Source organism: Grammomys surdaster, unplaced genomic scaffold, assembly GCF_004785775.1.
Source record: "Grammomys surdaster isolate TR1022 unplaced genomic scaffold, NIH_TR_1.0 170, whole genome shotgun sequence".
Taxonomy (NCBI): domain Eukaryota; kingdom Metazoa; phylum Chordata; class Mammalia; order Rodentia; family Muridae; genus Grammomys; species Grammomys surdaster.
This window is the reverse complement of record NW_021604618.1, coordinates 14,967,172-14,988,132: the sequence shown is the minus strand read 5'-3', so window position 1 is coordinate 14,988,132 and position 20,961 is coordinate 14,967,172. Positions and strand designations below refer to the sequence as shown.

Below are 20,961 nucleotides of genomic sequence, written 5' to 3'. Positions count from 1 at the left end.
ATGGAAGATTCTAACCATACTATGGTTTCTGAGTTTATTTTTCAGGGACTTTGTACCTCAAGGGAACTTGAGATCTTCCTCTTACTACCATTTTCCACCCTCTACCTCATGACTGTGGTAGGCAACCTCTTTGTAGTGATATTGATCATCATTGATCATCATCTCCATTCTCCCATGTACTTTCTGTTAGCTAATCTATCATTTGTTGACTTCTGCCTTTCTTCAGTAAATACACCCAAACTGACCATTGATCTCCTAAAAGAAAATAAAACTATTTCCTTTGGGGGCTGCATGAGCCAGATTGTCTGTGGACATTTCTTTGCAGGAGGTGAAATGGTACTTCTTGTAACAATGGCCTATGACCGATATGTGGCCATTTGCCAGCCACTCCACTACAGCAGCATCATAGACAGACAGAAATGCATCTGGCTCGTTGTAATATCAGGGATTATTGGATTTGTGCATGCCATTAGTCAGATGATCTTGGTTTTGGATCTACCTTTCTGTGGACCTAGAGTGATAGACAGTTTTTTCTGTGATATTCCTTTGGTGATGAAATTAGCCTGCATGAATACTGATACGCTGGGAATCCTAATAAATGCTGACAATGGTGTTTTAGCAACAACTTGTTTCATCCTCTTGCTCATATCTTATACTTACATTCTATTAACTGTTCAGCTTTACTCTAAAGATGGCTCATCAAAGGCGCTATCTACATGCACATCCCATATCATAGTGGTTCTGCTGTTCTTTGGGCCAATCATTTTCATCTATCTGTGGCCAGTTAGCATCACTTGGGTGAACAAGTTTCTTGCTGTATTTTACTCAGTCATCACTCCTCTTCTGAATCCAGCCATCTATACACTGAGAAATAAAGATATTAAGAATGCCATAAAGAAGATGATAAATCACTTGTGAATTCAGAATAATTTTTAGAGTTCTCATATTATCAGAAATTTTCTTTTATTATATCACTTTAGCCATATATTGACTTGACATTGAATCCCATATTTTTATTTTTGGAAGCCATGGGTTGGTGGATATTAGTATATGGTTATGAAAATAATTATTTTAAAGTATATTTAAAAGTCTAACTCTTAAGAGTTTTACCAGTTAAAACCAGTGATACTTCAACATAATAAACCTTTTTATGCCTGAAGATTAGATGATAAAATGGATATAAATATGATAGTCACCATATTTTACTGAATATTACTAGTGTCCCTAAACCTGTGCAATCACTAGCTATCATTAATTAGTAGGTTATTAGTCAGTATAGTATCATTAATAATGTTTTATTTGTGTTGCTTATTATTCAATCTTATCTTTTAATACATATATTAAGATATATATATATATATATATATATATATATAATTTTATGCCATATATAACGTTATGTGGCATATATAACATTACGTGCCAATCCAAATTCTAATTTGCTAGAGAAAATCATAAACAAACCTGCAAAGTCTGTATCTTATTAGAAACCAAAATGTTAAATAAATGAAATCATATTTCTGGTGATCTCATCTCTAAACAATATATATCAGTTGTTAAATTTTATTTGAATTTTGAATTTCCCTTTATTTTTACAAAAAGAACCAAAATATTTATAATATTTGATTCTACTCCCGTGAATTAATTTACATGATCATTATTTTAGTTTATACAATAAAATAACATGACTGTTAAGATTTGTTAAGTAAAGATTTTACATGTTTGAAAATTATATCCATATCTTTATCTTTATATGTTCATGCTAGCTATTGTTTCATAATGTGTATCATTTGTGAGAAAAAACTATTTGTTTATATATATATATATATACACATATATATACACATACACACACACACACACACATATATATATATGCAGCTTAAAATTTAGTTTATACTCAGATATAAGTCATGATTTCTTAAATGTCTGTCCTAATATTTGTGATGTAATAGTTATAATAAATTTGTATGTATATTCAAATAAGTTAAATAAGCTGTAACAAATTATCTAGCAAAACCACCAAATGGCTGCATCATGTCTTTCAGAAATTTCAAGTAAGCATGGCTATGTACCTTGATGAATGTATATGGTAGATGCTTGGCATCTTGTTCAGAAAAACTTTGTTCAACTATGCTGACAGATTTAACCATGAACCATTTTAAGTTACCATATTTCTTTTATTAGTAATGTCTTTGACAATATCTACAAACCTAATGGCATCTGACTACTATCTCGGGCCACTTTTTTTCCTCCCATTCCTACTGCTCCCTCCCAATACATAGGAGTTCCTTTTTACCTTTATGTATTTTTCTATTACATATTCACCATTGAGTTTAAGAATAGTATTCTTTGTGCCCATTGGTTTGTAACTATTCCTATCTAATTGTGAGCTCAGCAGTAAATCACAACTAACAAAATGCCTGGCTTTGACTTCAAATCATTATATGCTCACAGTTCAACAAGGAGGTCTAAGAGTACATAGCCTACTCACTGATCTACAGTTGACTACTGACTATTATTTGTGTGAGTCCCATAGTAAGTAGACTTGAAATCATGAATGAATTGGTGACATGCCATCAATACGGCATTTCACAGGTCTTCTCTCACTATTTCTAAGCTTTTAACTTCTTTCTGCTACAGTATTCCTGGCTCAAATCACCATTATTTTACAAGTGATACGAAACCTACACACTACTGTTCTCAGTGGCTCACAGGCATACTATAACAACAGAAGACCTTGAGATTTTCTTACTAAACTATATCATTAGACTGTAAAATTGTCTCTTTTACATTATTTCTAAGAAGACAATTTTAATTAAATTTTAGCAATTTAATGCAATTTCATCTCAGTAACGTCCATTTCAATAACAAACAAAACAGAAGCCAGTGATAAAACGCCAGCAGCAGGCTGGGATGGAGACATCTCAGAAGCCTGCAGAAGCTCCTTGTAAACCAGGGTGGTGGTTGTATCTGGGACCCTGAGAAGCAGAAGACACATCCCTCCAGGGGACCTGCCATCTGAAATAAGGGACTACCTGCCCTAGGCCAGGATGGAGACATCACAGTAGCCTGCAGCAGCTCATTGTAAAAAACAGTTGCTCCCCTTTCTCCTAATCTTAGCCCTGGACAATGGCTGTATAGATGTCATTTGTGTATGACTGCTTTCCAGTTAGCCTTGGTGTGCATAATTATTTTATTATATCTGACTTTCCTATTTCTTTCTCTTTCTGCTATGGTGAATTCTATGAAACTAGATGTTCCTTGATGGAACGATTCTTAAACAATTAAAAATTGAGGCATAGGGGCACAGCACAGCACAGTCCTAATGGCCCAGGTGCATTCTGTGTGTTATCATCTTGGAAACAATGTAATAACTGATCAATAGTAGTTCCAGATTAATACTTGAGTTGCAAAGAAAGTTTGAAGAAGTTTTTAGAAAATGAAATAGTGCCAACATTGGGACCCCGAGAAAGGAAATATCTATGGAAGTTATGAAATAAGTTTTGCATAATATTTAACAGTGGTTCCTGGATAAGAAAGTATAGATTACATAAAATTACATATTAGTAAAACTAAGTCAAAACACTGGCACTCATAGGGGAGTCATTGTGTGCAATGTGCAGAAGCAGAAAGCTAGTGGAACTACTGAGTTAAGGGTTAACTTGATTCTTTCTGGAGACTGCTTGGCAGCTTTGACCATGTCATTTATCATTAGAGTTTTATAGGAAAATGCAAGTAGCTGTCCTCATAGCTCTGAGTTCTGAAGTATAATAAGTCAAAAGTTAAAGTTTAAATAATGATAAGTTTGAAGTTATTATTATTTTGACCACAGACCTGGGAATAGAGGAAGCTTGAAGCTTTGGAGAATGATTGTAATTCTTGATTCTTTGTGGGATGTTGTTATTCGTCTGAATTTGCTTTGGTAAGATTATATAATGTCTTTTTTTCTCTACCTGATTTTGGAGTATTGATAAAAGACTGGTGCAAGAAAATGGCGAGAGAGCAAGTGAAGAGTAAGGAGCAAGTGGAGAGCGAGTGAGGAGAGAGTGAGGTACACATGAGGTGTACATGAGGTGAAGATAGAGTGAGTAGACTGTGAGAATGTGTAAAGAGAATGTGAGGTGTGTGTGGATACTATGTATGAATTCAAGGAGAGTGCATGTGGTGTTTGTGGGTGTGTGTGAAGAGTGTGTGTGTGTGTGTGTGTGTGTGAGTGAGTGAAAGGGGAATGCACAGAGGTGTATAGAAGTGTGGGAGTCCAAGAAAAGAAAAGCACACAGGAGAATAGCAGAGTGTGTGCAGTGTCAGAGAAGGAGGAGGAGAAGGAGGAGGAGGAGGAGGAGGAGGAGGAGGAGGAGGAGGAGGAGGAGGAGGAGGAGGAGGAGGAGAGAAAAGAAGAGAGAAGAAAGTGAACAACTTTAAACCTTGAAAAACTGCCTGTCTGTTTTTACCCAAAAAGTAGTCTTTGTCTGTTTATTATGCATCTTGCAGATAACCCTGCTTGTAGTTGAGAACTCCAATTCTGTGTCAAAGCTAGACCCTGATAATAAAGGAGCTTGCTGCCAAGCCAGAGGATCTGACGTAAATCCCCCAAACCCACATAGTAGTAAGAAAAATGCAACTTTCACAAGTTGATTTCGTAGGTTGTGAAAATTAAGAGATTTCTTTATGTCTCTGAAGAACTTTAGAATTTTAAACAGTGTTGGAACTGTAAAAGACTATATAGACTGAATTTGGACTGTGTCATTTGCATTATGATATTGTCAGAGCACCAAGCTCTTGGAAAATGATGGTTTGAATGAAAGTGTTAACCATACTCTTGCCCATTTTAATATTTATTTGGTTTATAGTTAGTTAGTGGTATCATTCAGAAAGGATTGGGAGGTATGTCATAGTTGGAGGAACTATACCATTAGGGATAGACTTTGAATTTTCAAAGGCCCATGCCATCCCCAGTTCTCTCTCTCTCTCTCTCTCTCTCTCTCTCTCTCTCTCTCTCTCTGGATCATACTTATGGCTGAGTTTCAAGCTCTCAGCTACTGCCCCTGTACTATGCCTACCTGCCTGCTATAATACTTCCTGCCATGATGGACATGGATTCTTACTTTTTGGAACTATGAGTCCCCAACTTAAATCCTTTTTTAAACATTGCCTTGGTCATGGGTGTTTTGTCATGGCAAAAGAATAATAACTAAAAATATTAGACTAGAATTAGAAGAGGTTATGTATTATCTAAGCATACCACATATAAGTTATATAGTCACACTTTAAATATTTCATATTCATTGATCTGAACTGCTAGATCTAAATCAGATGGGAGCAAAATTGACCTTCTATGGGTCATAAAACGTTATCTTGTGTTACTAAATACCCATTTCCAAATGCAATAAGGTAAGCAGGTAGAACTCACAGCAAACCATAAAAAAAAAAACCAAAATGAATTTATATTATGCTTAATAAATTGTTTTGGAAGACTATGACAAACCGCTTAAGATTACAATATAAATGAATAGTTAATAGTATATCATAGTAGTGTTTTATATTTTGGCAAAGTGTGTATTAGTAATTCTTATATTTTCTTAACTTTTGAGATGGATTCCAGTTAGGTATTATCAATGATTTTAATAAGTCAAAATTTCAATGAGCATCAGATCTCAAAGTTAAGAAAGTATTATTACAGTCATATAGTTACTGTTCAACAAATGGTAATTTGCCCATTATTCTATCTTGAATTTTCTAATCATTGATTCTTAGAAAAGCAATATTCATAGTAGACTTAATGTTTATAGAAAACTAACAATAAAATAGATATTAAATGTTATTTCCAGTCATATTGATATGTTGTATTCCTTCATATTAGAACCGTATGAACCTGTGGGTTCTTAGTTTTCATGTTCAGTTGAGAGGACTGAGATAGGCTGACACTATGACAGATTTCAAACGAGTAGTTCAGTAGATTAGGCCTATATCTCAGTTTTCCAAACTGGGTAAGTCTAAACAAGTCAGTTACTGGAAAAACCTCAGGCAGCTGGCAGCCAATCAGAAACTGCCCCACTATCAAAGCTGTTCTGCCACCTGGCCTGAGGCAAGGGCATTGTATCAGCAACAGTTTCCAGTCCCCACCCCTCCCCCCACACACATCAGTGCTTCTGGAATATCCCCAGAGCCCTAGCATTTTCCAAAGACCCCCACATGCCTAGAGATGCAGCCAACCAATTAAGATAAATGTCACCTACCCCTCCCTGGAATTCCCCTAATACACTTTAAATTGAGCCTGTGAGCTCACCTGAGTTTCTCCTTCTTGGGAAATGGTAAACCCCCCCACGATGGACTTTTGCAGAATAAAACATTCTTTGTGTTTACATACTATTTGAGTCTGCATTGTCATTCTTTGCCAGATCATAGACACTTACAGAGTGATAAATTGAAAAAAGATTAAAACTCCCTGTGTTCCTCATTCTTCAAAGATCCTGAGAGTAGACTTTACACCTGCATAGGTAAAAAGACCATCATTCTCTAGTCTTCCAGCATTAGATCGTGCTATCCTCACTGTGGTCCGTGTTTTTGTTCTACATTATGTAATTTTTCATCTTTATATTTGTACTTCAGCTCACCTACTTAAATAATTTTCAGTTAAGTTCAAATGTAGCCTTTATAATATTTATTTATAATATTTCAAAATAATAGGCATAGTATTTTGATACTTCTTGTTCATTTCTTTCCTTAATAAGACCATAATTGTTAAAGCAATATCTGTGTCATGGTGAACTCATTATAATTCAATTAATGTTTTCAACCTATAAAGTCCTAGGACTATTTCTTATATAATAACTATTTTTATGATGGATAAAACTTATTTAGCATTTATGCCAGAATACTATATTGTTTTAGATACAGAAAATTCCTTCATTATATATACTACACATTACTATGCATTAACTTGAGTACATCTTATTTCAGTGAGAAATACTATTATTAAATACAGCAAATCATATCAGGAAGAATAAATTGGCCTAACAATTAGAGCAGGGGATGTCTCTGACTCTCTTGGCTGCCTTTGAATCTCTTTCTCAAACTTAGACTACTTTTCTGGCCTAAGTAGGAGAGGATGTGCTTAGTCCTGCTGGGACCTCATGAACCAGAGTGGGTTGGTACCTATGGGGCTTCCCTCTCTTCTCAAAAGAAAAAGAGATGGATGAATGGGAAAGAAGGTGTGAGGGTGGGGCTAGAAGGAGAAGAGGGAGGGGACTATGATCAGGATGTAAAGTAAATAAATAAGTTAATGAGAAAAAATAAGAAATTATATAGATAATAAGAGTATATTCTATACTCAAATTAAATGTTTAGTAAGAAGCTCTCAAGGTGTTCTGTTGCTATAGTATTTCTGTACACAGGTAAAAACACATAATGTGCTGCTTCCACATCCCTTATAAAATAATGATTTGAGCCATGACAAGGGGACAGAAAGAATACAAGAGCTTAAAAATAGTGAGAAGAGCTGTGAAATATTATTTTGTTGGCAGTGGACTAATTCATTCATGATTTCAAGGCTGCCTACTATGGGGCCCACACAGATAAGAGTCAGTAGTCAAATGTCAGTCACTGAGTAGGATATGTAGGCCTAAGCCTCATTGCTGAACTGTGAGCATCTGATGATTTGGGGGCAAGGTCACATATTGTTTTGGTTGTGATCCACTAGTGAGCTCACCATTCCAAAGGGATAGTTACAAGCCAATGGGTACAGAAAACGGCTATTGTCATTCACTGGGGTGAATGAGTAAAGCAAAACAAAGAAAAAAACCCCATAAATTTAGAAAAAAATCTCCTGCATGTAGGGAGAGAGCAAAACGAGTGGGAGGGAATAAAAGAGGTTAGAGATAGTGATCAAATGGCTTCAAGTTTTGCAGATAGTATCAAAAACATATTTAATAAAAAGGTATAGTGATTTAAAATGGTTAAGACTAAAATCTATCAGCACAGTTGAGTAACATTTTTCTGAACAAGACTCCAAAACCCTCTACCATATGCACCTATCAAGGTGCGTGGCCAGACAAGATTTCTAAAAAACATGATGCAGATACTTGAACGTTTTGTTAAATAATTTGTAACGTCCTATTTAAATTATTAGAATTTACATATAGATTGACTATAACCATTACTTTATAAATGTTAGGATAGATAGCCAATAAATTATAACTTATATTTCTTTTGGAATAAACTACATTTGAGACTATTATAAATATGTATACATTTAATTTTATCCCACACATGATATACATTATCAAGTTGTAGATAACATGAATAATGGTAGATAAACATATGATCCTGAAAATATAATATAAATATAATTCATATATGTGTACATTATATTATATTTTCAGGATCATATAATGTTTACCTAATTGGATTTTATAGTTATGTTATTTCATCATATAAACTAAGATAATAATCATACAAAGGAATAGATGGAAGTATAGTCAAATATTTTGAATGCTTTTATTTTAGTAAAAAGTAAATGGAAATTCTAAATTTTTATGACTAATAAAAACTTACAAACTAACATTGTGTAGAGATGAAATTGCTAGCATTATTATTTTATTTGTTTATCATTTTGATTTTTAAGTAGATCCAGGTTTTGCAAGTTATCAATCATTTTTCTGTAGCAAATTAGAATTTGGATTGGCACATAAAGATATATATGTTTTAAAAAGTGAATAAGTATTTCAAGTAACATACTATTAATAATGATCTAACAATTATAATCTAGTGATTAATAATACCTAGTGATTATAGCATTGTGAGGATATTGGTAATGTTCAGCAAATCATGGTTACTATCATATTTATATCATTTTCATTATCTTCTAATCTTCAGACCCAAAAAAGTTTATTATGTTGAAGAATCATTCTTTACAGTTGGTGACGCTATAAATGTTAGACTTTTAAATGTACTTTCAAAATAAGTTTTGATAGCCATACACTAACTGTCAGTTATGGATAGCTTACAGAAATGAAATTACATGGTTCAGTTTCAAGTCAAGATGTAGCCAAGGGGTGTGGAAAAACAAAATTTCTGATTACATGAAAACTCTAAAAATTACTCTGAATTTACATGTTATTTATCATCTTCCTTATGGAATTCTTAATATCTTTATTTCTCAGTGTATAGATGGCTGGATTCAGGAGAGGAGTGATGACTGTGTAAAACACAGCTAGGAATTTGTCCATCCAAGTGATGTTGACTGGCCAAAGATAGATAAAAATGATGGGCCCAAAGAATAGCACAACCACAATTATATGAGAAGTACAGGTAGATAGCGCCTTTGATGAGCCATCTTTAGAGTGAAGCTGAACAGTTAATAGAATGTAAGTATAAGATACGAGCAAGAGGATGAAACAAGTTGTTGCTAAGACACCACTGTCAGCATTTATTATGATTTCCAGAGTGTCAGTATTCATGCAGGCTAATTTCATCACCAAAGGAATATCACAGAAAAAGCTGTCTATCACTCTAGGTCCACAGAAAGGTAGTTCCAAAACCAGGATAAGTTGACTCATGGCATGTATAAAGCCAATGATCCATGATATCAGAACAAGCCAGATGCATTTCTGTCTGTCCATGATGCTGCTGTAGTGGAGTGGCCTGCAAATGGCCACATATCTGTCATAGGCCATTGTTACAAGAAGTACCATCTCACTTCCTCCAAAGAAGTGCACACAGAAGATCTGGCTCATGCAGCCTCCAAAGGAAATAGTTTTATTTTCTTTTAGGAGATCAATTGTCAGTTTTGGTGTATTTACTGAAGAAAGGCAGAAGTCAACAAATGATAGATTAGCTAACAGAAAGTACATGGGAGAATGGAGATGATGATCAATGATGATCAGTATCACAACAAAGAGGTTACCTAACACAGTCATCAGGTAGAGGGCGGAAAATGGTAGTAAGAGGAAGATCTCAAGTTCCCTTGAGGTACAAAGTCCCTGAAAAATAAACTCAGAAACTACAGTATGATTAGAGTCTTCCATTAAATAAACAACACAATGGACTGCAGAAAGAGACAGATGACAGAGAGAGAGAGAGAGAGAGAGAGAGAGAGAGAGAGAGAGAGAGAGAGAGAGAATTATTGAACCAAGGATGTCTTGAAATACAAACAATGACCTTTTGCTACGAATCAAGGAAGCAGAAATAATGTAAATTGAAATCTTAACAACTTATCCATCCCAAGTTTAATGTATTTCTTTTTTTGTGTGTTTGTATATTATGTCTTAGCTGGGAAGGCTTATTAATGTAGAATGATGGTTCAACATTTTCCCATGTCTGAAAGACAATAAGTATAGTATTAAAGTTAGTAAACTGTTTAAAATATTAGTTGCAAATATACTTTCTAAGTCTTCAATCTACCTTGTCTACATGGAATCAGAGATATTTTTTCTTCAATGAACACCTGAGACATAGTTGGATCCTCTTCACCATTATAATTCCAGAATGAAAATCTATTGATGTATTTAAAAAATAAACTCAAAATTCCAGTTGTAGATATATTTTTGGCTGTATTTCAATATACAGAATAAACTGAGTTTACTCTAATGTATTGAGAATATCTGTTGGTCAAATAAATTGAGAACAGGAGTGCTAAAGATACATTGTCAGCATTATCTTTTCTTGAACTTCGGACTTATCCACAGAAGCTTATCTTTGAATAACATATTTCTAGGCCTGGGGATGTTACTTTTGTCTTGTACTAATTGGCTTTCAACACTAAATGGTTAGATTTCATATAACAGTTTGAGTAATAGTGTCATGAAAGCTTTTTATGCTTTCAATCTTTTCTTTCTTCACTTTCTCCTTTCATCCTTCTTGTACTTTCTTTCTTTATCTATTCCTCATCCTTATTCTTCTACTTTTTATTTATTATTTTTAGGATTGAAATTGTAAGATTAAAACATCAATCTATAAGCACATATTGTATAATTTATTTTGAAAGTACTATAAAAACATATTTTATTGAAAATATTTTTATTTAATTTCCTTGTGCAAATCACTTCAATAAAGTAGTAATGATGGAATGCAAGCACACACTTGTCTCTAAAGCCTCCAATATTACTTCCAGACTAGTAGGTAACTGACAGGGAGCTTGATTTTGAGAAGTCAAAGAAAATTAATGGTATTTGTAAAAATAGGCACTTTACTCTTTAAAATGAAATAAAAACACTGTCTTTACTTACATGTTTATGTAATTTCATTGTGTTCAAAATTCAGTGTACTTAACTCTTGAGTATCTGTAGCATTTTCATCATTCCTTTTATTGATTTTATGAATTATTAGTGAACTATGCTTATTCTAAACACATCCACTCTCATCTCCCTCTAATCTCTGTTAACTACTTTCCTAGTATATTGCCTGTATTTTGAGAAAATATAGAATAAAATAATACAAAGATAATCAGATAACATTAGTATAAGTTTAATGTCCTGTGAACAATAGTTCTCCAAGCTGAGAGACTTGGGACTTGTAAGAATACAGTAAGAACTCATTAGATGTGGGCATGTAAAATTGCTTTAAGAATCAAAAACTCTCAAGGATTTGTTGGAAAGCAAAACTTGTACAATATCTTTGTCAAGCACAACAATTAGTAATACAAGACCCACTGTAAAATCACCAAGGAGGTGATGAAATATAAATTGTGATACTGAAACAACTGAATGGACCTTAAATGATTAGTTGCAATGAAATACAATAGACATTTTATGAAGTACTCACACTACAAGAATCACCTGTTAACACATCCTTTCTTTGACTCATGTTTTCTCTAATCTTCTTTGAATCTGAGGCTATTTCATTGTCGTTCCTGTTGTGATCAGTTTTGAGAAAAGTGTCTCACCTTAGCGTGGCTTTTATATACTGACAACAGTTATGTCTGCCTTGGAAAGATGCCCATTCTCATATTAAACAGGACCAAGCACGTGGAAAGTTGTTTGCTTTCATAGTCCTTGGGGATCCCTAGCCTCCAACTTCTCCTGAATTTTATACAAGAACTCAATAATAAAGAAAATACATTCCTCTCATTTTTAAAATATACAGTAATTTTTGCACTAGTATTTTGCAGGTTTTGAAAACATACATGGTCTAAGATGAATCACATGGACCAGTGAGATGCTATAACAGGTAAAATCACTAGCTGCCAAATCTGATGACCTGAGTCATTACCACATGGTAGAAAGAGAGACCTCCTTCAAGTTGTATTCTGACCTCCATATATGTGCTGTTTCATGGTGGGCATACATATATAGACATGCCTAAACAATGTACACACACACACACACACACACACACACACACACACACTATAATAATCACTTTTTAAAGAGAGAGAGAGAATCTTGTCTTTAGTTTCAGATTTTACATATACATTTGGACAAGCATCTAAACACCTGGAAGTGACAACAGTACCATTTTTTCTTCCTTATTATATTTTTTTTAACTTAATGATCAGCCCATAACATGCCCATAGCTCACACAATTAATTCTAATATTGTTTCTACAATTTGAATTTCCTTTTAAATCCATTACTAACTGATCACCATTATGTTTTGGTATACATAAAAATTGTGAAATTGCAGTTTAGTAGTTTACGCAGACACCGTGTGTGCATTAAAAGCATCAAAAACTTTATTTAAATGTTTCATTATGTAATACTACTTTATCAATTATCTTTCTCATTTTATACAGTAAATCTCTAGACTAACTTCCTAAACCTGAAAATTTATAGACTCTATCCAAAATTTTTTCACTCAGTCTTCTACTGATGATATTTCTATTACTTTCTATTTATCTAAATTTTTAAAAGTCTGCATATAACTGAAAGCATACAGCATTTATGTGTGTGTGTGTGTGTGTCTGTATGTGTGTGTATGTGTGTGTGTATGTATGTATGTATATATGTCTTGTAGCATCATAGCCTTTACATTCAATATTGGCATTAAATTTTTCTTTTTCCATTGATTCTAATTCAAATTCAAAAGAAAAGTTGGTCATGAGAAAAAAATATTGTTGACTAAGAACTGGAGGGTCCAAGAAATACAAAATCTGAAATCAGAGATTAATGTATTTGGTTCATTGGCTAGAACAGAGGATTGGATTTAAAACACTTGTTGATAGAAAATTACAAGTCACACCCCATGATAGTGAGGTGTATTCCTGTTGATCCTGTCACTTGGTTTTCTTGGCTGAAGACATGAAAGTTAGAGGTAAGTGGATTGAGTGAATATAAGACAGTGAAGTGCAGTGAACATGAGGTAACACTAGAAGAGATAAGAAATAGGGTAAACTGCCTCATGTCTTTATAAGTAGTGTGCACAATGGTGAGGCAGGAGACTCATAGGTTCAAGGCCTTCCTAGCTTTCAAAATGACCCTTTTAGAGTAAATCCTTAACTAGTAAAGAAAGAAAGAAACTGCTAACACATTATTTTGAGGAAAGAAAATGAGCTGTGTTGTTCCAGAGATAGGTATTTTGTGTTCTGTTTTGTTCTCTTTGACTCTCAAAGACATATAACTTTCCATCATACCATCTCTTCTATGAGTTCTCTCACACAAGTGACATTAATTTCTGTTATATTTCATGTTAATCCTTTACTTGACAAAATGAACATTATGTCTATTTTGCCTGGTGTATGTGGGGTTTTTGAATTGTTTTGTTTGTTTTTGTACAAGGTAAAGTGAAAGTCAGATACATATATGATATCATTAACAACATTTAAATATTGACTCAATATTATACACATAGACGTTATTAGGGCATTGTTTCCTGCAAAGAGAGTACATATACAGAAATAAAATAGAATTGATACTATTGTTAATACATAACTTAGAATATTTTTCTGCAAGAGGCAATATGCTTAGCATATTATCTCACTTAAACATCACAAAATTACCCGTGCTATGCTTTAAGATCAATTTTAAACATGGAGACATTGGGATTTTAAAAAGATGAAATGTCAGAGTTTATCTTGTATCCCTAGCTAAAAATATAGCAACTCATACTCCTAATTATCAAACTATATTCTCAAAGGGCAGACCATTAAACATATGTTAAGAATTTTCCAAAGAGATCCATCAACTAAATTTTATATAATTTCTACTTTCCTTAAACTCTTAGTATAATGCCTTCTTTTTGTTTCCTTTTTGGTTATTGTTGTTTTGTTTTAAAATCTAGATATTTTGTGCGCAGCCAGGTGGGAGGTGGCAACACTTGAAGATCATGAATTTATAGTCATTTTAGGCCAAGTAGTAAGTTGGAGGCCAGCCTTGGTTACAGGAAAGTCTATCTTACTTTTGTTATAGCAATACCTGCAGATCAGTTCCTTGCTCAACCATCATTAGAGAAGCTTCTTCTAAAAGTAGCTGGGAGCAATCACAGTGGAACACAACTGGCCAATTCATAGAAAGGTTGAAACATTCAAATAATAAGTTCTACATGGAATGTCTTCATCAACCTTCTTTCTTCATGGCTTGGAAATCTATGTTGAAGAGAAGGCAAAATGATTGTAAGAAGCAAAGAGATGGATGGAACCAAGGAAACAGTATTTTCTAAACATAACAGAGCTGGTACCCTACACACTTTTAATCTGCAAGAGGATCATGTACTATATGGTGTAAGTGGGTAGGAGCTCTCATCCCTAACCAAGAAACTGACTCCAATGTAAGTCTAAGTCTGTTCCAAAGGAAAAAATACTTTTTTTTTTAAATTCTAAAGGAGTCTCATTGGGAGTCTCATAGAAACAAAACCTAAGTGTGGCCCCATGTCCAGTCATAGTTGGCCAACACAAAATGAAGAAGTGGTAAGTTTGTAGAATTTTTGTCTCATATTTCTTTGGGCAATTTTTGTCTTACTGATTTTGTTTGTTTGTTTGTTTGTTTGTACTTGTTATAAACTATAGTTCCTGATTTTTGTTTTTATATTTTGTATTTATATTTTTTTTCATTTTTTACTGAGATTGTGTTTTGATTTTTGTTTGTTTGTTTGTTTGTGCATATTTGCCTGTTTGAAATGAAAGAAAAAAGTATTTGCAAGCAAGCAAACAAGTAATTCACACCCTTAGTGTTTCTGTACATTCCAATCAGTCCTTTTGCTCCAACTTCTTGTTCTTAAATCTATCATCATCATCATCATCTTTCTTTCTTTCAAGTATATTTTCCTTTCTACAGATGTTATTAGAGAAAAAATAATTCAAATTCTTCATATCCAATGCAAAAATCACTTTCATTTTAATATTATTTTATAATTCAATTTCCTCTTATCATGGTTTCTTTTACCCTAACTCTTCCCAGATCTTCTCGATCTTCTCCAACAAACCAATTCAATTACAGATTCTTCCTTTATCTTTCCATTTAGAAAGAAAAACAAAGAGATTCATACATGGGCTAGTCTGTGGTTCCTGGCATATGTAGAAGAAGACTGCCTTGTCTGGACTCAGTGGGAGAGGATGTGCCTAATCCTGCAGAGACTTGATGCCCCAGGGAAGGGGATGTGGGGTGGGTGTAAGGTGGGGGTGGGTGGATGAGTGACATAGGCAGGTGAGGGAGCTCTCATATATGCTCTTTAGTTGGTGGCTTAGTCTCTGGGAGCTTCCAGGGGTCTAGTTTATTTGATACTGTTGGTCTTCCTATGGAGTTGCCATCCCTGTCAGTCCTTTCCCTAACTCTTCCATACAAATCCCCCAATTCAGTCCAGTGGTTGTCTCTAAGTATCTGCATCTGTGTCAGTCAGCTGCTGGTAGAGCCTCTCAGAGGACAGACATGCTAAGCTCTGCTCTTCTACCACCCTCATGGTTGAATTTATCTTGATTTCCAGCAGCCCTCTGGCTGATGAATATTAGTCTTCTAGCCAAACTAATCCAGAACATTAAAAGAACTTTGGGAAGAATTACCCTCAAGCTCTACTACAGAGCATGAGTGTCAAAAATCGCATTGTATTGTTACAGAAACAGACACATTGATCAATGGGATAAAGTAGAAGACACAGAAATAAGCCCACATACTTATGGACACTTGAAGTTTTATAAAGAAGCCACAACCATACAATGGGAAAAGGAAAGCATCTTCAATAAATGGTGCTGGATTAACTGGATGTCTACATGCAGAAGAATGAAAATAGAACCATACTTACCACTCTGCACAAAACTCAAGTCCAAGTAGATCACAGACCTCAACATAAAACTGGGTACAATATGTCTCATGAGGAGAAAGTGAGAAACAGCCCTGAATAAATCAGTACAGGAGCTATTGGTACAATTCCTCACAAAACTGAAAAGCTAAAGGCAAAGAACACTGTCAATTGAATGAGTTGATAACCTACAGATTTGGAATGTCTTCACTAACCCTATATTGGATAGAGGGCTAATATCCAAAATATATAAAGAACTCAAGAAGTTAACCTCTAAATAACCAAATAATCTAATTTTAAAAATGGGGTACAGAGCTTAACAGAAAATTCTCAATAAAAGAATCTCAAATGGCCAAGAAGCACTTACAGAAATGTTTTCTATTCATCAGGGAAATGCAAATCAGATGATCCCAAGATTCCACTTTACATCAATCAGAATGACTAGGATCAAGCATTAAAGTGATAGTACATGCTGTAGAGGATGTGGAAAAAGAGGAACACTTCTCCATTGCTGGTGGGGTTGAAAACTCGTACAATCTATAATCAATCCTGCAGTTCCTCAGAAAGTTGGAAATAGTTCTACCTGAAGACCCAGCTATTTCACTCCTGTGCGTATACCCAAAAGATGCTTTACCATACCACAAGGACACCTGCTTCATTATGTTCACAGAAGCCTTATTTGTAAAAGCCAGAAGCTGGAAACAACCCAGGTGTCCCACAACGGAAGAATGCATACAGAAAATGTGGTTCATTTACACAATGGAATACTATTCACCTACTAAAAATGACAACATCATACACTTTGCAGGCAAAGGGATGGAACTAGAAAAATATCATCCTGAGTGAGGTAATCTGTACCTAAAAGGACATGCATGGTGCATATTCACTGATATTAGCCAAAAATACAGAATACCTATGATACAACACTCAGAACACAAGAACACAAGTGGAACAAGCAGAATGGCTCAAATAAGAGTGCTTCAATTCCTGTTAAAAGAGGGAAGAAAATAATCACAGGAGGCAGAAAGATGGAGGGATCTGGGTTGGGGAGGAGAAGGAAAGGGAAAAGAGGAACAGGATCAGGAATGGGGAGGGGGCGACAGGAAGAAGCTGAGAGGGCCAGGAAAATGGATGAAAGTATGCAGCCTTTGGGGTTATTTGGTAGGGGGATCCTGTAAAAAGAACCAAAGTCCTGGGAGGTGAGAGACTCTGACTCAATGGTGGTGACCTTAGACAAAATGTCCAATAATGTGCAGAGGAAACACGAGGAATCCACCTCTAGTAGATAGACAAGGTCTCAAGTAGAGGGACAGTGTTATCAACCTACAGTCTAAATTTATAACCCAGGGGTGTTTTTGTCTAAAAAGTCCCTGCAGGGACCAATTGAGAAGAGACTGAAGGATAGGTGATCCTTTGACCAGCTCAACTTGGGATCGATCTCATGGTGGAGCACTAGGCCCTGAGACTATTATTGATGCTCTGATGTGCTTACAGACAGGAGCCTAGCATGGCTGTCCTCTGAGAAGTCCTACTGGCAGCTGACTGAGACAGATGCAGATACCTATACACAATCATTGAACTGAAGTCTCGACCCCTATGGTTGAATTAGGGGAAGTATTTAAGAAGCTGAAGGAGAGGGAAACCCCTTAGGAAGACTAGCAGTCTTAACTAACCCAGACCTCAGAAGGGTCCCAAAGACTGAGTCACCAACCAGGCAGCATATGGGAGCTGGTTGGAAGCCCCTGCCACATATACAGCAGAGGACTGCCTGATGTGGCCTCAGTGGGAGAAGATGTGCCTAATCTTGGAGAGACTTGAGGCTCCAGGCAAGTAGGAAGCCTGCAGACAAGGGGAGCACCCCCTAGGATGCAAGGAGCAGGAGGACTGGGATCAGGAACTGTGGTAGGGGCACCAGGAGGCAGCAATGACTGGAATGTAAATAAATAAAATAATTAAAAATATATTAAAAATCCTCATTGTCTTTCATAGTCTCAAACAGTTTAAAAGTACAAGATTTCTTCTGAGACTCTAGACAGTCTTTTAATTGTAACCCTCTCTAAAATCAATTGTGGGTGTTGGTTTTCTTCTTTTAATATGTATGTAGATTTAGTGCATTGAATTTGGGTTATCAGGCTTGGAAGCTAACTTCTTTACTTGCTGAGCTGTACTACTGGCATCCATTGTGCTTCTTCTTGCAACACCAATTATTTAGATGTAATTTCAATGAATGATTAAAATTTAATTAAACTTGTGTTCTTAGAAATATGCAGATATTGTCAAAAATAAATTTAATAAAAGAAAAAATGGTGACTTAAAATTTTAGAGTGTTTAATCTACAACCACAGTCAAGATAATATTTTAGGAAATAGATACTGAAACTTCCCCATATATTCCTCATATGTTCAAGCTTTGTGTACAGATATGAAACTTGTTTACCTTTAATTTGATTTCAGGAAAACATGATGCAGGTATTGGCATATTTTAATGAGTTTATGCTCTAACAATCTCTTTAAATTTTATTGGAATACAAATACAGATTGAATATAACCATATTTAATGAAATATTAGGACAGTATATTCAGTAAATTATGATGTACTTTTTCTTGGAATACACTAAATTTCAAAATAATGTAAGTGTATATACATAGAGTGTCATCTAGCAAATAACATCATTATCATATGGTAGATAACATGAACCTCAGACACACACATATATAATCATTATCATATGGTAGATAACATGACCCTCAGACGCACACATATATACGTACTTCAGCTTTTTACCATGTGAACACATGATCTGAGAGTCTTACAAGAACTGAGAAAAAAAGGGCAGAGATAAGTCCCCCTCCCCTTTTCTTCTGCGTTTTTTAGATTCCTGCTGTGTCATTTTGAGGTGCTAACAAGAGGCTGCAAGCTTCCAGCCTTAAAGGGACTTAGGTAGATTAACTGCAAGAACAAAATACTCAAACAAGTACACCCGCAAGTGGCTTGTAGCCTAATTTCTGGGTGGAGATAAAATGGGAAATGTAAAATGAATTCCTCACCCAGGGTTTGGTTTGTCTTATACATGCTCTCTGTTTGGTGGTTCAGTCTCTGTGGGTCACTATGGACCCACGTTATTGATTCTGTAGGTTTTCTTGTGGTGTTCTTGACCTTTCTTAAACCTTTAATCCTTTTTCCCCATCTTTAATAGGATTCCCTAAGCTCCACTTAATATTTGGTTGTGGGTCTCTGCATCTGTTTCTACTAGTTGCTAGGTGAAGCCTTTCAGATGGCAGCTATGCAAGGCCCCTGTCTACATGTATAGCAGACTATCATTAGTAGTATGAAGGATGGGCTCTCTCCCATGGCATGGGTCTCCAGCTGAGTTAGTCCTTGGATGTCCAGTCCCTCAATATCTACCCCCATCATAATTCCTGTATATTTCTTAGGCAGGATAAATTGTGGGTCGAAGGTTTTGTGACTGAGTTAGTATCTTACTCCCTCCACTGGAAGTCTTTCGTGTTTCCAGGAGATGGCTGTTTTTGGTTTCATATCCCTCATTGCTATCAGGCTTAGCTAGGGTCAGCCTCGTAGATTCCTGGGAGTTTTTATTGTTCTAGCTTTCTAGATCATCCTAGAGATACATCTCTCCATTCTATCTCTCCCAGGACTTGATCCCTCTGACTATCCCACACTTGATCCCTCCTGCTTTCCTCCCCACCCTCTCCTACCTGATTTCACCTCTCCCATCTGACATTAATGTTTCTTTCCCCTTTTCCATGTGATTTAAGTGTCCCCCATTAGGTCCTCCTAGTTACTTAGCTTCATATGGTCTGCATTGTAGCATGGTTATCCTGTACTTTATGGCTAATATCTACTTTTAAGTGAGTACATAACATGTTTGTTTTTCTGCATCTGAGTTACATCACACAGGATGATCTTTCCTACTTCTATTTGTCTCAAAGTTTTACAATGCCATTACTTTTAATAGTCGAGTAATATTCTATTGTGTAAAAATACCAACTTTTCTTTATCTATTTTTTGATTGACTGTCATCTAGGTTATTTCTGCTGAGCTTAGCATGGCCTTGGTGGGGACAGAGAGACACAGTTCTTGCACCATGTACAGGGCCCTGGTGTGAGCCTCCATGAGTGTCAACTGCTGATGTTTGGCTTGTTTGTATAATAATGCACATATTTCATATGCCTCCAATAAATGTCCTTCCTGTTAAAGTTAATGACTCTATGATAATTAGAAACAGCACCAGCACAGGGGTCAAGGGTGTAGCTATTTCTCAGCAACATGGTAAACACTGGGACATTCAGGATGGCCCTTAAGGCTGTGAGAGAGAAATACTAGTCCAAAAATATATAATTTCTCAACTATGCAAAAATTAGGGATACAATATGAATTATATGAGACATTTCATGAGTCTAAAGGAACAAGAAACAAAAGCAGCTGAGCTGTGAGCCAACTTGTTAGAAAATTACTAAGGAAGGAGATAAAGAGATTTACGGAGTGGTGCTTGCAGGAGATACCACCCAGCTAAGATTTTTGTTATGCTGACAAGTGCAGATAGATTCTGAGTTCAGGATCAGCCAAGAACAGAACCAGGTTAGGCTCAGGCATGGTGGCAATGGTAATTTCAGGGGAGGGTCCCACCCAGCTAGATGAGCATCTGTGCTTACCAGAGGCAGCCAGGTCTCTGAATTCTTTTGCAATGTTACAAGAAAATGTGTGCTTACTGTCACTTAAGAACCCACATGTCCTTCAACTGAGGAATAGATTAAAAAATGTGGTATATTTACAC

At 35.4% G+C, this 20,961-nt stretch overlaps 2 protein-coding genes across 2 annotated transcripts; one reads left to right on the top strand and one right to left on the bottom strand.

Moving 5' to 3' along the window:
• Positions 1–918, top strand: LOC114620921 (olfactory receptor 4K3-like). The gene has a single exon (XM_028767097.1). The coding sequence runs from the start codon at positions 1–3 to the stop codon at positions 916–918; it is 918 nt and encodes a 305-aa protein (XP_028622930.1).
• An 8,192-nt stretch (positions 919–9,110) lies between these two features.
• On the bottom strand, positions 9,111–10,028 carry LOC114620928 (olfactory receptor 4K3-like). Its single transcript, XM_028767101.1, has one exon. It carries the CDS (start codon positions 10,026–10,028, stop codon positions 9,111–9,113), a length of 918 nt encoding a protein of 305 aa, XP_028622934.1.
• Between the last annotated feature and the right edge of the window lie 10,933 nt (positions 10,029–20,961).

Coding starts and splice junctions, on each gene's coding strand:
- LOC114620921 (XM_028767097.1), top strand. CDS start 1: ATGGAAGATTCTAACCATACTATGGTTTCTGAGTTTATTTTTCAGGGA.
- LOC114620928 (XM_028767101.1), bottom strand. CDS start 10,028: ATGGAAGACTCTAATCATACTGTAGTTTCTGAGTTTATTTTTCAGGGA.